The sequence below is a fragment of the Bombus impatiens genome, unplaced genomic scaffold, assembly GCF_000188095.3.
Source record: "Bombus impatiens unplaced genomic scaffold, BIMP_2.2 scf_0478, whole genome shotgun sequence".
Lineage (NCBI taxonomy): Eukaryota > Metazoa > Arthropoda > Insecta > Hymenoptera > Apidae > Bombus > Bombus impatiens.
The window spans coordinates 2,111,792-2,129,070 of NT_176897.1; the positions used below are offsets into that span (position 1 = coordinate 2,111,792).

General features: G+C 38.3%; 2 protein-coding genes across 6 annotated transcripts in view; one reads left to right on the forward strand and one right to left on the reverse strand.

Annotated features, from left to right (window-relative positions):
- The window catches only part of LOC100747773 (neurogenic locus Notch protein), a 190,592-nt gene extending 190,076 nt beyond the window's left edge, over positions 1-516 (forward strand). For 2 of the 3 annotated variants that reach the window (XM_012387648.3, XM_012387649.3), the window contains 2 exons: positions 1-121; positions 202-516. In XM_012387648.3, the coding sequence (XP_012243071.1) occupies positions 1-121; positions 202-289 (209 nt within the window). In that variant the 3' untranslated portion in view covers positions 290-516. Of the gene's footprint in view, positions 167-201 lie in introns of those variants that run through there. The other variant, XM_024368741.2, reaches the window with a different exon arrangement.
- Positions 517-11,206: 10,690 nt separating this feature from the next.
- LOC100744303 (polycomb protein Pcl) lies at positions 11,207-17,249 on the reverse strand. 3 transcript variants are annotated; one of them, XM_012387532.3, is made up of 11 exons: positions 15,741-17,249; positions 15,240-15,361; positions 14,505-14,650; positions 14,129-14,329; positions 13,836-14,027; positions 13,496-13,668; positions 13,218-13,413; positions 12,861-13,102; positions 12,542-12,733; positions 12,237-12,453; positions 11,207-12,150 (listed from the first exon to the last, which is right to left on the reverse strand). In XM_012387532.3, exons 3-11 carry the CDS (start codon positions 14,634-14,636, stop codon positions 11,218-11,220), a joined length of 2,478 nt encoding a protein of 825 aa, XP_012242955.1. In that variant the 5' UTR covers positions 14,637-14,650; positions 15,240-15,361; positions 15,741-17,249; the 3' UTR covers positions 11,207-11,217. The 3 variants fall into 3 exon arrangements, with proteins under 3 accessions (XP_012242955.1, XP_012242956.1, XP_003490844.1); XM_012387533.3 differs by having other exon boundaries at positions 15,230-15,361; XM_003490796.4 differs by lacking the exon at positions 15,240-15,361.
- Between the last annotated feature and the right edge of the window lie 30 nt (positions 17,250-17,279).

The following is a 17,279-nucleotide window of genomic DNA, read 5'->3' on the forward strand; positions in this document are numbered from 1 at the left end:
GTCGCCAAACGCGTACGGTGCTGGAGCCACCCACCAAAGTAACAAGGGCTCCGAGGCGATCTACATATGAAGGAGGGAGAGGCGGTGTTCTCAAACTCGCGCGAGTAAGTTATAAGTTGCGACGACGACAACAACGACGACGACGACAACAACGACGACGACGAACGACGACGACAACAACGACGATGACGACGACGACGACGACGACGACGACGACGACGGCACGCGCGCGTCAATCGAGATTAACTCGTCGAGTTTGAGGGCGATTAGCGCTGATATTTTTTTCTAAATGGTACCTCCACCGCGACGAACGCTCTCTCGTAAGGTCGACAGTGCGGATCGTTTTACGTGCTCCAACCGGGCAGACGTTAGCAAATGCGTACAACACCATTACTACTACCACTACCACTACCACTGCTACTACCACTGCTGCTACTATTGCTGCTACTACTACTGCTACTGCTACTACTGCTACTGCTACCACTACTACTACCACTACTACTGCTACTACTATTGCTGCTGCTGCTGCTGCTGCTGTTGCTGCTGCTGCTGTTGCTGCTGTTACGTCTGCTACTTCTGCTGCTGCTGCCGCTACTACTACTACTGCTACTACTGCTACTACTGCTACTACTACTACTGCTACTATTACTGCTACTATTACTGCTACTACTACTGCTACCACTACTATTACTACTGCTACCGCAACTACTACTACTACTGCTATTACTGCTACTACTACTACTGCTGCTACTACCAGTACTACTAGTACTACTGCTGCTGCTGCTACAACTACTACACTACTACACTACTACAGGTCTTTATATATAAATATTTATAAATATAAATATAGATGAATAATTATATATGTATATGTATGCAAGAGAATATTTCTGTTCTTTGGATGGAGAACATATATACACAAATGGACGCTGTTTATATAAATCGTTCAACGATTGTGCCTTTTCTCGAAGGATTAGATAATTTAGAAGTAACGATGCGTGATCAAGATATAGTACTCTGTAACCTACTCGTGCATCATGGCTCAAAGAACGACAATGGTGCCTTGGACTTGCCACAGTGTGAAGATCCGATAGACAATTTTCTTTTCTTTTTCTTTTTTTTTTTTTTTTTTTAATGGAACGAAACCTTGCTATCTACAATAGTATTGTACATAGAACAACATGGAACACGGAGAATCGTCCACGCTATCAGGAATGTGTTCGACAGGGACCACTATAGAGTGTAATATGTAATATTCTATTTAAATATATAACGCATAATATTTTCAATGAACGTGGGAGAAAATGTGTGAATCGTCGTGCGTTTACAAGCTTCGATCGTCTCACCTGTAACACGCGATACAACGGATAGAAGCAAAGGAGGAACTCGTAGAGAAAAAATTAGTAGGCGTTAGAAAGAAAATCGAGAATCGTGCCTTCGAATAATCGTAGGGTATAAGAGGAGTTCTTGCGTAGATAGATCTAATTAAATTATGTATGTTGATGAAACGCAGCGTTTCCAAATGGCCCTTAACACCGATTTTATTTTACCGACTAACACGAGACACGCTATAAAACGTAAGATGCAAAAGCAACGTGACCTTTGCACGGTCGACGGGAGCCTCAGAGAAATCGTCTTCACCCCACGAACGGATCGTTCCATACGCAGACATTCCATTCGAACCACGCTATTTTTCTCTCTTTCTTCTCCTATTTTTTTTTTTTTCTTTTTTCTTTTTTCCCGATATATCTTATTCTCTTCCAAACGATTTCTCGATCACGAGGTGTATCCGCGCGGATCGCAAAGTCCTCGAGCATATAGAGACTTTGTTCGGACGAAGGAAGATCGGCGAACTTGGCGGTTATGCCTTGTGTACTTGCTATCTCTGTCGAATCGTTTGTTATTGTACTAACGGGCACTAGCATAATCGTTAACGTTTAATTATTTTAAAAGCGTACGCGTAAATAGATCGCTGTATTAAATTAAATTAAATTAAATTAAATTAAATTAAGCTAATAGACGGGCGGTAAGACGATTCGCTGATCTCTCATCTGCCAAAGCCAAAACGAGAGAGTTTTCCTCTAGATGAAAGAATGCGTGATCAGATCTGGTGGTATGTACGCATAATAGACGTTAGGTGTTAACTTTAGATTGTTACGAGAGAAAAGAAGCAATTATCGACGATACCTCGAGGAAAATGGAACTTGTTCTATGCTTTTGCAATATATATCCACCAGTGACGCGAATTCATACAGAATTCAGAATAATCACGTTTTTCCTGAACCTTTAATCCTCTTTGCTTTCTCTCTAATCAGCAAATTTGTAAATATTCCTATACATTTTTTGTTTCTATCCACGTTCTGCTTATCACCATCCTACTTCACTCATCTAACCTAATACCATCGAGTACTTTTTATATAATTCTCTTTTCTCTCGATTTTGTACAAAACTGTTTTTATATATATTTTTTTATATTACGTAAGGTAGATTATATCGGTAGTATTATAAGACGATTTCCCTTCCCACATATACAATGATAACGTTTCCTTTTTATCGTATTACGTTAGAAATCATAGAATAGAGGGAAAATTATAAATATATATACACATATATATGTATGTGCGTGTGTGTGCGTGTGCGTGCGTGTGTGTTTTCCGCGTACGTAATCGACTGTTGCAAAGAGGGTCCTCTTATCCCTTAATGCTATGCAACTCTGGATTACGTATAGCGGTGCGATAAAAATTTGCTGAACATTAGAAGACAGGACGGGGGTGCAACGCAATTTCTACGATGTATTTTCGCGAACCTGTAATGCTTCTAAAAAGAGGCATTTTTTATTTATATATAAAAAAGGTATACACGCGTACACGCACACACGCGCACACGCAAACACGCACACACACGCGCGCGCGCGTGTGTGTGTGTATGTATGTAAACATAGAATCTTTTTAACGAATTAAACGTATCTTCACACGACTGCCTTTGTATTTGTTAAAGCCAGGAAATATCTGCCAAATAGCGAATGACGAAAATATCAAGAAACGTTCAAACGTAATATTTTCTTCCTTCCTCTTTTTATAATAGTATACCGTAAAAGATTCGATGCGAACTCGGACAATAATAACGTGCGATAGAATTTTCTATTCTATTTTTAAGTACGATCGCGCCTAAACGAATTGATATTTTCGCTCGGAATAAACTATCGAACGTGAACAGTGTAACAGTGAAACGCGTGAACGGTGTAATACGTAAAGAGATTATAAGGAAACCGAACATAGTTGAACGAACGCGTAATCATTGTGTTCAAAATTAAACGATATCCGCTCTGCGACTCAGCGATTTTTCACTATGTGTTAAGCGAGAGGAAGAGAAACGCGAGAGACGAATAGATAAGTTACACGCTCCAATTTACAGTTATCTACGACAAGTTAGAGAAACTCCCAATTACTACGATAGATCTTGTTAATTCCTTTATATCTTGTAAAAAGTACTGAGTTTTATTAGTATTAACTGTTCCGTAAACTGAGAATTTGTTCGATCCTATCGTATCCTGCATTTTCCCCTCCCTAATCGTCCCTTTACTTCCGATACCCTGATCCTCGTATTTTTTATAAATAAGTTATGTCTTTTTAAAACAGATGTAATAATAAAGATAATCTAACATCCACAATAGGATTGTTGTTCTGTTCTATCGTGCTATGCTTCCGTGTTTTCATTCCTTGATGTTGTAATGATTTAAACATAGATACCATCTTTTTGTTTAGTATGTTGCAACAGATTTTACACAACAATCAAATTGTATTATAGCGATAAAAAATAAAAAAATCCGACCTATTTGTTTGGCTCTTCTTCATTCTTACATCTTTCGCTTATCATTTGCGTTTCAATCGTATTTTTTAGTCTCAGCCTGCATGCCAACTTACGGTCTAGATGAAATACACCAACTTGCTCTAGAAATACTAGAATAGTCGATGATTACGATTTAGATCGTCATTCGCATCGAACAGCCGAGACAACGAGAAATATCTTTCCAGATTAAACAGACAGACGACCTCGCTGCGAACAATGCTGAACGAAGAATGTAAAAACGTAGAAAAACATGGGAGAAGAGAGGGATTCGAAAGGGATGTTTCCAATTACATTCACCACCACGAATTGAAGAGGTCATGAAGAATTCACTTTATTAAACGACGAAAGTAAACAAAAAGATCGCTGAACAACGACGATCGCGATATTCGTACAAAGTGCAGACGGTGTATATACAAACTTTCACTCTCACTCTCGCGCTCTCTCTCTCTCTCTCTCTCTCTCTCTCTCTCTCTCCCTCTATCAATCTCACCACAAAAGTAACCTCAAGAATGGAAATATACGCAGAAACGTAATCAAGGAATCCTCGAACGAAGCAATTCGATCATCGCACGGAAAATTATTTTCTCTCTTTCGAAGCTTCGGAAATACATACACAGGGTGGAACCTTCGAATTCGAGAAAGCCGTTCACGCGCGTTCAATTTTTCTAATTTCGCTTCCTCTTGATCGATCGACCGACGAAACCGTGATACGCGTCAGAGGATCGCTCGTTTACGTTTTCCCCTTTTCTACGATTCTTCTCGCAGGTTACGATCGCACGCCACATAAATTCAAACATACACTCTTTCGCTCCGTCTCTTTGATTTCCTATTCATTTACTCATAGTCCTCTCTCTTCGCAAAAATCATACAAGAATTTCGTTTCATCTTTTTATTCGCGAATCGCAAGTTTCGCGATAAATCGGAATATTCGTCAAAGAAAGTTAGAAAGAGAATCGAGTGTCGCAGAAAAATTATTAGCAATTCGTTGGCACCTATTTCCAGCGAGCCTTCGTTGTTTCAGATATTTAATGTACGACGACCTGATTAACTAGTACGGGAAGCAAAAAAATCGTATCCGAGAAAGTTAAAAACACGGGATATTCGCTGCAATAATTGTACTTTGTATTGAAATAATTGTTCGATGTATCCAGCGAATTAAATTCCATTTCTTAATTTTCGTTTCAGTCCGTATAAAAGTGCTCTTCAGGATACATATTATACATCTACATATAGACTACAACGTGAAATAAATAATCCTACGACTCGAAGAAATTCTAGAAATTCTAGAAATTCTAGAAATTCTAGAAATTGTTATTCTATTAGTAGACTTCTATCGGTATAAAGTGTCGTTCTTTTAAGTAAACTGTTGTAGACAGAGAAAGTTGTATAATTTATATTACAATAAATAATTTGCAAACTGCAATATGATCTGAACGAACAGAAACGAATAAAAGGATCTTTCGCTCGAGCACAAATTTTTTAATGGGTAAAATTCGTTCGGAAGCAAGCTTCAAACCGAATTGAAAAAAAAGAATTAAAGAATTACACCCCAAGAAGACATCTTTCAAGAAAGAAAAAAAAGAAAAAAGAAAAAGAAAAAAGAAAAAAAAGAAAAAAAATATTAAATAATTAGCCGTACTCTTACATTTGTCGCCAGAGTCGTCAAATAAAATCAGTGCAATTGCTTCAAGTTCAAATGAAATTTTAGGAACATAAAATTAGAATGTACGGTGTCAAAATTTGGTCTTCCTAAGTCGATCCTTAATCTTATTCTCCCTTACGGTGGAAATTTCTTGTCTACTTTAGCGAATATCTCGTATGCATCCTGTATACTTAACGTCGAGTAAAAAATCACACATTATATATATACGTTCAGTAGCTATGAACAATTTTCTCGTACAAAAATTCTTTAAACGGTGCGTATTTACATGGATCATCCCAAGTACCCTTGGTTCAAAGTGTATATTAGCTGCTAATAATTTTTCTTTAATCACAATGTTCTTTTTTCGCATCTTGCTTTTCACCGCGAAACACACGGTAAAATTCGTGCGCTTCGCCACGAAAACATCGTTACTAGTATCCTTTCTTTCATTTCTTCTCTTTTCCATTCAATCTATCGACGAAGGCAAATTATTCGGGCAACCAGCACTCGAATTTCTTAATTTCATCGGAGAGAAACAGAGCGTCGAACGATCATTACACGATTGGTTGTCGATGCGTGCATACGGAATCGAACAAAGAAAAAAGCATCATGTTCACCGAACGTTACTCGCGTGTCGAGAAAAGACATCTTATTGCATTTATCGAATAGGCGGTCATCGGCCATCCATTATAGTCTGCCTCGATGTAATCGAACAAGCGTGGGAAATCTATCCTAAAAAAATCCAATATGAGAGAAGCAACATATAGAGATTGCCGACCTATTGAATCCTGATATGAATCTTCTACGATACTACGGACTACGATACAAATTTATAGCTAACGTATCACGTAATAACTGTAACATAACTAAATACGTAAACGGAACGTAACTAGAGATTTGCCTGGTCTTTGAAATGTCTTCCTGTAAAGGAGCGTCCGCGGTCTATCCACCGTATAAATAACATTATGCTCCCATTTGTCACATTTAAGCTCATATTTGAGCTAAAGTAATTTGGTAATTGCGTTATTCGAACCGAAATTCTACTTTCGCGATAATTCTATGCATCTTCCTTGTATACCTTGCCGCGATCGTAACTGTTTTCCTAATCTTAAGGATAAACGAGATACGTTATTCGAATCGCTCGTCCCGCCGTTCTTATACGACGCGAAACTCTCGAAATATCGCATGATTGTTTGAAAAATCATTCGTCGAACGATTAATCTCTCGTCTCGAACAACGTTGAACACGGCAACGAAATATTTAAATAATCGTGACCGCCTGTTTGACAAATACAATCGTATCCGTCTTCTCTCGCGTTAGAAGAATACATTTTACGGCGAAAGAGCGGTGTCTAACGGAATCACGCACACGAAAACGACACACGTCGGATACATTCACCGGAAGCGAGTCCAATCGTAAGAGGAACGAGGCACGTTTCTCCTCGACGCGACGGTTTCCCGCCTCTATAATCGCGTACAAACCTTTACGCAACCTTTACGTACATTAGGGCTATGAGTATTCCTCGCGCATTTGCATTAAAAAACGGGGGATGGTGGGACAATTGTTGTATCGGAAAGGGGATAGCAAGGAATATATTTACATCGATACTGGCAGTACATCTTCGTTCCGTTATGTTGCTTCACCGTGGAAACGCCAAGTCCAACTTTCGATAGTCTTTTTCTTTGTTATGTCGCGTGTAGAGGAGCTCCGCGGCAGCGTAGCTCCCTTTTCTTCCCTCGATTCTTCGATTCATCTTGAAGCGGCTGACGCGCTTGCTTCTTCTACAGGAGATGACGATTCTTGTTTCTACGTAAATGCACTTTGATCGCAGTTCTCTGACGTTTTCTTTCTGTCGCTTCGTCGCCTTCTAACCGCTCGCTCGTCTTGTGCCGCAGCTCTCCGATCAAACAGACGTATGCGCCAAACGAGAGCGAACTTTAATCCAACTTTCAATTCTTATGCCGAAATCCCTCGTTTCAATGCATTTTCCTAATAAAATTTCATTTTCGATGCAATTTTGCCTAATAAAAGTCAAAGTGGAGATTATGCGTCAAAATTTCATTTGATTTGTTCGGCGACACTACAGTTTTCTTCCAAGCTTCGCAGTGGATATCGGAGAATTGTACTTTCGATCTTGCAAAAGCAGTTAAAACGATGACACCACTTTCGACGATCGATCCTTTTTAAAACTGTCCTCTTCGCATTCGTCGATTCGATCTCGTATTGGCACACTTGAGGTGATTTTAACGTAGCGGATCGTAGCGGATCGTAGCGGATCGTAGCGGATCGTAGCGGATCGTTAGCGGATCACACTGGTACAAAAAACTGTCGCTTCCGTAAAACTTACAAGATAGATCGCGCAAACCTAACAAAATGAGAAAGAGCAACGGAAGAAATTGTCTAACGATACAACGTGATAACGCAACGGCCGCAACAAATTAATCAATTTGATTAACATTCGTTTGTTCACCGATGCAAGCTTCCATCCTAAATCCTTTTCTCGCGAGTGATCGTGAGTAATCTACTTCGATGACGCTGATCGAAGAGAGAAAAGAAAATGAAATTTCGATCACGAGTCGGATCGTTCGTGTGAAAAATCCACGAGTATACATAACTTGCGTCTTCTTTTCTCTTTAATAGCCTAAGCAAGAAAAAGGGGAAAAAGAGATAAACAGCTCTACGTGTGCACGAGAACGGCTTAAGTTGTATTTAGGTTCAGCTCGTGTCCGGTTCCTCGCGCATGACGGTGAACTTGGAAAGGGGGAAAAAAAGAAAAAAGAGAAAAGAGAAGAAGAAAAAAACGGGAGAACAAAAGAAACTATAAACGCAACAACGTTCGTTTAATTAAGAAGTTGACGTATCATAGCGCAGTATTGTCTAACGTTGTTTATTAAATTATAACTTAGAGATGTTTGGCAGTGTCTTCGTCCAACATATACTTATATATACGCTTCCTTTAGAGAGTATAACGTTTCGCGCAAGGTTGTACAATTAGAAATAAGATATCCGTGCTATTTGAGTATCCTTTATACAAAATTGTTACGAAAATTGTATCTTGTAGCGTGTATAATACGATTACGATTACAGTCTGAACACACTTGAACACATATTTTTCTAACGCACGAAGAAGACAATAAAAATATGAATTCTCTCTCTCTCTCTCTCTTTCTCTCTCTCTCTCTCTCTCTCTATCTCTATCTCTATCCCTCTCCCTCCCTCCCTTCCTCCCTCTGTCTCTCTTTGAGGAAAAGAAAGAACCAATACAAGAAAAAGAAAAGAAAAGAGGAGAAGATAAAGCAATATAGAAACGTATAAAAAACGAACGTGTATGTAATTGGCAGAAAATCGTATATACCTTGACTTGATTCAAGATTGCCGTCGCTAAAACTCATCTTTGCCGAGCTTCGTACAAACGATAATCGGTCGCGACTTTACAAAACCTCTCTAAAGGAATTACAATGCAAAGAAAGATGATCGTTACGTACAGTAGATTAAATAAATAGCACTTAAAAATACCTATCTTAGGTAAATCTGTTTAAACACGACTGACTCGCGATTTTTTCCTATCCAGATGTATATTTCGTATCCAAATTTATACGATTCTTACTTTACGCAAAATATCGAAATTCGTCGAACGAACAAACGTAGATTCGCTTGATTAGATATAGTGAAACATGATCTTTTTTTCTCGATTCCTCTTTAGTGTCTAAAGAAAGACTGTTTACCGAACGACTTTAGTAAAGTTTTTCGTTGTTACTTGCTAAAACGTCGTAATCGGTCGGGACAAATTAAAAACTAGATTAAAGACTCGAATTTTGTACAACTAAAGATAATCGTATAAGAAATGCAATTTCTCCGACTTCTTTTTTTTTTCCTTTTCTTTTCTTTTAAGTCAGCTCTTTCGATACAAGAACTTAATTGGAAATTAGTCCGACGTTTTAATCCTCCTTTATAGATATGCGTGTATGCTACTGATCAGTAAGTTCTCTGACCACAGATCCTGTGTTTATCGATCGGAACACGAATGAGACAAAACAATCCTGATACAAACGATTTTGTACGAATATTCTTCACTGTTAATTGCATCAATCCAGGTTGTATCAGCGTTTTCTTTTCAATTCACCTTACGAAACTTCAAAAACTTTCTTCTTCTTCTTCTTCTTCTTCTTCTTCAATGGTGGAAAAACGTTGCCTACCCGTGTCTCTATTACATGCGAACGAATACTTTCACATGCCCTACATTTTTTTCTTTCTTTTAACTTTTTTCTGTAACAACAACACTTTTATAAAGATTCGCTACGTCTCGAGTCTTCAGATTGATTTCTCTAACCCGGAAAAAACGCATGGAGAAAATTTACAACGTCATCTATCGCATAGATAACTTTGGCCAACCACTTACGTACTCAGCTATGCGACGACTCCTTAAATTGTACGTTATTATGAAATAGGTAAGTTCTTTCCCCTAGTCTTGTATAATAATGAGCAATGCTAGAACTGCATCTTCATCATCTTGAACCGTATATAAAGAATAAAAGTTGCTCGCGATAATTCGTACGCGATAAACGAGCAATTGCACCTCGTTATGTCAGCCACTATATAATTATCAAATACTACAACAAGTCGAACGCATAGTTATACGTAGTTATACGCAGAAGACAAACTGCAGCGTGGCGGATGTGTTTTGTGGCAGTATGATCGCGTGTTATGATTTTGATTTTAGTCATATTGTCGTACGAGTAAACGATGGGCGTAACAGTTCAAGAAGATCAAGTTACAGAAGCCGATGTCTATCTCTACGATTGTATTGAAAAATAACCTTTGCAGGATGTCTACTTTTCTTTTTACTCCATATTTTCTTCATTTACTCTTTTTAACACACTAACTGCTAACGGTCGCTAGTATGTTAGCTCAAGTGAGAGGAACAACTGTCAGTTTTTCAATTCGCGTCCTTTTTTTCTCGTCGGGATCATGGTGCACGCTCCGCAACTTATAAAAACGAGCGATTGGCCAATTTCTAATGAATGCAAAACCCGCCGCAAATGATTCCTTTCTCCTTTTACATTTGCTTTACATTCTTCGACTTTTTCCTGTCAAACTACTATGCTACAATATATACAATTCATCGAGCAATGTATCTGATTGTTCTTGTAAATGTTTCCCTCGCGCGTGCTCCTATTACCTCGCTTTATATTAAAATAGATGTAGAAACGTTAATTGAATTTTATGCATCGAAGGTAATCATGGACGGTACATTTTGAATGTAGAATTTCAATTAAACGAAAACGAGAACGAGAACGAGAACGAGAACGAGAACGAGAACGTTCGTGTTTCCCGGTATATGAAACGAAACAAATCGATAAATCGGCCTTTTACTTTAAATACAAATGGCAATGCAAATTCATTGTCCAGCAATGAATTTGTATTTACTATTGTTTGCAACCTGCTTCTCTTCGTAAGACTCGCAGTTTCTTGATCGAATGAAATAAAATTTACATTTGCAAGAACAGTCACACATCGTACACCAATTAATACATACTTATTACATAAACATATGTAACGAATGGCAGTGCATGTGACTTGCATCAATTTGTCACTAATCATCTCTTTTACGCGTAGAGATTTGAAACTGATCGAGCAACCATGTAACATCGTTCTTGCTCGATTCGTTAACGGAAATTTTATACGATTGCAATGCATTTTTATAATCATAAAGAAATGATTTATTGTTAAGTATTAAGTCCCTCCCACTCGATTAGGTATTGAGTCTGACCGTTTGGTCCTATCCTCTTTGCTCTGATGACAAACTTTTCACCAGCAGCGATTCTATTAGCTGCTCCAAAATATATGTTCACCGATGATTTTAGATCATCCAGAGATATGTCGGGCGCACTTTGTTTAACAGGCGAACACTTTGGGGACGAAGGTACGCTACCCTTCTTTTGTGGTTGTGGATCTGGAGGCGGTAATTTGTCATTGTTTTGACGTTGTCTTAGTCTCCTCCCGTTTAAGGCATAATCGACACAATTTCCAATTTGACTACTAGCACTGCTCGAGGCACCGTTAAACGAACTTCTTAAATTCCTTGCAAATTCACTTTTAATTTCGTTATTACGTGCCGGTAAGATGGTTGCCGTTTTACTGGCAGTATGCTGATACTGCTGTTGTATCTGCTGTTGCGATGGACGTCCTCTCCGATGTTGACGTCTACGTTTAACTTGCCCGTTTCTGTCTATAATAATGTCTTTTTCCGATAATTGTCTTTTGGCTGGCCGCACTACCGGCGGTTGAGATATAACAGGAGTAAGCGGTAGAGGTAATGTAATTGGACATTGATTGTACGGTGACGGGGTACTTGAATTTGTTTGAGTCAGATGATTGCCAGGTGTACCCAATAAATCACTCAGATTTCTAAAAGGATTATTCTTGCCTTCAAAGTCTTTGGGTGGTGGAATAAAGGAGTCCAAGGTTCCTCTTGAACTGGTCTCATCCCCGCTTGTATCCGCAGGCGTAGATGGTGGTAAAGGATGCATCAATTCCACAGAACTAGGCACAGATAGTTCAGATATACCCGAAGTTGTGGCTGGCGGCGTAGGTGGGCCAGAAACTGAAGTTGGAGGTGTCGGTGGTAGATCGGATGTTTCCGAGTTACGGGATTTACTCTGCAATATGTAACGAGCAATTGGATCGAACGAACCTCCATTGTACGAATTATACCTGGTGCTGCTGTTTTTTTCTTATCTATTACCTTAGCTATAGCATTCTTCAATAATTTCCTTGCTTTCCTATATCTAGCTTCTCGAACGCCCTGAGCTTTGCTTAAAACACCGTCGCTCTTTTCTCTTTTCTTGTGTTTACGTAACATCCTTTCGCGAGAACTTCCTAATGCCATTAAACGTCTCCTTCTTTGCAAACTAAGTTTGGGAAACGGGAATGATTTCTTTACAAAGCCACCTCCGATATACCTATAACAAATAAACAGATAACGACGATCAAAAGTGTTTTAGGAAACACGTTGTTACGTTTCGCCGATACAGTGAATCAGAGCCCTACCTTTCCCTCAGGGACTGCGTCGATTGACTCGGTGGGCTTGGACTCGGACATGAACTTTGTTCCGCTTCCGAGTTCTGATAAATTGTTCCACGCATTACCACGTCCGATGGATTTACTGGAATTTCCAAGTTCTCTGCTGTACTTTGTTTCAATGCAGTTAATTGTTTTGTACTTTCTGGTAATGATATCGGTCTGCAACAAAACGATATTTCTTTCAGGGTCGTTAAAAACAGAAAAAGAAGGAAAGAAAGAAAAAAAAAGGAAGAAAATAATAACAATTAAAGTACGTATTTTAAACAACAATATCGCGGTAACTAACCCTGTAGGCGGAGGAAGATATTGCAGTCTTTTATTAGCACCCCAGCATCTACGTAACACAGAATCATCTATTACACCAGTTGCTGGAAGATTAACAATTGGACACGGTGGTGGTAACCTAACTCTAAGACCCCATATCGTAGTACGTTTCTTTATTTCTCTGCCACATTTGAATCTGTTCCTATTATTTGTCAATATTGCTAGTATAGATTCTCTGCGTATTTGAGCACTGACATCCCTGATCTAACAATAACAAATACATACGCATATATTTTTTAAGTGTCTAATTTGTGCACATTTTTAACCAAGTAAAAACATCTTGAACTTAACGTTCGAAAAATTCTATAAAACATCTCACCCGTGGAGGAAGCTGCAAAGTGTTCCAGTTATCATTGGCATAAGGTACGATAACAGTGTCCAAATCATAATACTTTTTAGCATTGTAAACAGTTAAATTGTACAACATCAGGTGCACCAGATCTACCCATTTCAATTCCAGTCGCCGTACGAATTCTTTGCCATAATTGCACATTGAACAAACAAACACATAAAACCTATAAATAACGTCAATTATTAAAGCCACCATAGGAATAAGGAAAGAAAGCTTTTTACCAAGATTTCATCATTTTCACCTACCTATCTCCACTGTATAAAGGATAAGTTAAGCAACTGACACATTTTTCATGAAACCATTGCTTGCAACGAGCACATTGCAACATTTGCGTATACCATTCGCCATTGAGTCCGCAATAACAATAAATTTGTTCCGCATTTACTCTATGATGCGCATCCCAATTTAACATATTGGGCTGTAACAAACATTAACTATTGATTCTATCAGTATTCTAATATATTTTTCAACGAAATAATGTATTTAAAGATATAAGTAAAGGACTAATATTGTTCACTTATTATTATTATTATTATGGATTTGCTATTGAAATTAAGATTACAAAAGATTGTCTTGGATACTTACATCGTACGGCAACTTTGTCATATCATCTGGTGGCGGCTGAGGTTGGTCCCTACCACTGCAAACTTTTCTGATACTTGCCTTTACCATAGAAGTTTTCGGTTCTACAACTTCACGCGCACGCGGTTGACTATCTACACATCTTTTACACATCCAATGCGCCTCGGCTGCAGTTTCTTCTTTTAATATTTGAGGCTGCAAGTACATACGCTTTGAAATATCTATCTCATAACGTGTTGGCACCATTACATATAAACTATCGATCTCTCTTTCAAATATATATTTTTTCCTATTACCTGATGACAAAGTTGGTGATAACCACGACCACATTTGTCGCAAACAATAATGTCGTTATCAGTCTTGGGCTGAGATTTTTTACAAAGAACACACATAACATCAGAATCTGGCATCGATAGCTTTGTCAGCTCCTTAACAGAGGACCATGCGGAGGTGTTGTCCATAAATTTGACAAGGCATTTCTCCCTTGCCAAATCCACCTGTACAGACAGTGTTTAATAGAGTTTCTTCCAACTATGTTAAATACCTGTAGTCTCATCTAGCTATTTTGAAATCCTCATTATGTTAAATCCGATAGCAAAACATAATGTGATTATGTTTTATTGGAAAAATATAGAAAATCAGCTACGTTTGAGAAATATTATACAAATGTACCTCGACAACCGTTCCAAGATAATATTTTCCATCTTTGTGCTGAAGAAGAACGTCGTCCCCATGAGAGAAACCCAATTTCTGTTCCCTCGTAGTGCTATCCGGCGCTGCCAGACTTTCTTCTGGCTCTGACATTTTCTACCCTGTTTCTACGGTCACATGAAACAAGAACGATATAACTTAACACACATAAAATTAACGATTGAATCATATCTAAATAATGTAATGAAATAGCTGTTATTCAACTTTAGATTCAAATGTTACAAAGGGAATTTCATTAAAGACATTTTAAAGGCATTGTTTTAAATTTAACATTGTTTAATTTCTGAAAAGAAGCTGATATTAATGTTTATCCGTATAAGATGAACAGATCGTAAAAAATGATCAGATACTATAGAAGAAACATGTTATGATTTGATAGTAAATAATAACATCAACATGATAAGGCTTCTATATTATTAGTTACACCAATACTACACCGCATATGTATTTACGTTATAAATTGCTGTTTAATGTTATTAAACAATTATAAAACAAACTCGATATATGTGGAAATTAGCCTTTTATGAAATAAATAGCATCCTATAGAAGTAAAATTGAACATGTTTCGAGGTAAAATTACGATAATCACGTTAGGAAAGTGGTTAACATTTCGAATGAAAGGCCATGTTAATATACAATCTTCTTGTAAAATGTTTGTTGAAATCCGAAAGGAATGCAAATCTTACATGCACGTACACATAATGCTTGGTCCACGCAAATGTGCAAAATAGATGGTCCGCCAAATCATTCATTTATGTACGTGTCCATTACAAGCGGCGATAAGTACGTTACAAGAATGAAAAAAGTATCGCGTATACCTGCGAAAGAAATAACGACCATATGATCGGCATCTCATTAAAAACCAGTCCGCGCGCTCTCGCTCTCGTTAACGAACGAGAGCACCTACAAATGCTGTTCTAAACAAGACGAAACGTCGCGCACGAGCGGTTACACTTTCGAGAACATTTTTATCGTTGATGACAAGTATGTCGAATGAAATCAGATTCTCTGCCGATTAAGGGAACAGAAGAGACCTTAAAACCGATTAATTGACAAAGACACTGGCGATACGATAGACAGGAACAACCCCCGGGACATCTCCTAACACCGGGCGGTGCTTGGACCGGTGGTGGTGTTTATAGGACAGAAGACCGTGCGAATATCGTTCGATCTCCAAACACCTTCTCTATGTCGTACCTCAGCGTCTTGGCCGTCGAATCACGCGCGACGTTCGGCCCTCATTTTCCGATTCCCGTCAGCCATTTACAAGCATGGGGGCCCCGCCACGGTCGGTCGCTCTCAGACACAGAATCGCGGCGCGGCAAAACCCTATCCCGTGAAGTCAGGATGGCGACACGCCGGCACGCATGCAACCGTTACGATCACGGCGGCGCCCGGGTATCTACGTCGGCCACCCTCAGGATCACCACACGCCCTTAGACACGGACATCACCGCCGCGAACTCGGTGCACTTTCATTGTGTCCCTTGAAAATTCGAATAACCACCGTCCGCCATATTCGGGGAAACACTTGCTAGAGACTACGCTGCTCAACTAACCTACCGTGGTGCCAGTGCTCCCCGTAGGGATGTCTAACGAAACAGGGATGCCCATTTCTTTTCGCTTTACACTTACATTTACACTTTTGCCTAGAAAGTATAACACCGCTCTCTCGGAACTCGTCAAATAGGATCAGAGATAGTTCCGAGTCTGCTTTTCATAATTCTATTTCATGAATACTATAGCCTTAGGTTATAACCTTTGTACGTTTGTTTGATCGACAAATGTTCTTATAGAACAATCTCTCAAACCCCGACTTTATTTCCAAGCACAAAAAAATAACTAAACGAACTATTAACAAAAGTTCTAAATTATACGTCGTATATCATTCGTGTTTTGGTATACGTGTAAAAATTCGTGAACAGCATGGCGCAGGGCATACAAATCTTGATGTACGGCCATGGTCGTTAGTTGGACGTTCTATTGTGGTACAGGTATAATATAAACAATTGATGACAGCGTAGCTAAAGACTCTGTTATATTATGATAATTACAAGAGAATACCGTAATTATTTAAAATATAGAGGATTTCGGGATTGGAACGATATATAGAATATAGAAATCTTGCAATCTTTCAACAATTAGAGTAGTATATCTTTCATACACAACATTCTCGTCATCTATACTCTAAACCTGTATAAATTTTGTTACACTTTAAATAATCCAAAACAGACCTTAAAATACTATTAAATGAAATACGATAGTTAATAAATGCAACGATTTGTTTAAAAAACAACATATTCATATGTCGCATCTGATTTTATCAAGTTTTGAAAAATAATAATTTCAATAGCTTCTTGTAATTAACTTGTATGCAAAATATGAATTTGTAAATCAATTTTATATTACGTTTATGTATAAATAACGATTTTGCCACTCTAATCTTAAACAGTTGTACGAAGTATAAGCGCCGCGATAGCTAGATAACATTTTGGCTATTGGTTATTCACATATTAGCTGATCATTGGATATTGAATGCGCTCTAAAATTAGCTGTAATTGTCCAATCGGCAGAAGACTGGAATACGAATCTCTTATGCCTAACGAAGTAATACTTAAGCTACTCACGTATTCGCAAGTGAAGGGTTGCTAACTTGGAAGTTGAAGCATGTAAGTAACTTTTTTTCTGCCCGTAACTCACCTGCCGATTTTTTTTTTTTTTTTTTTTTTTTTTTTAT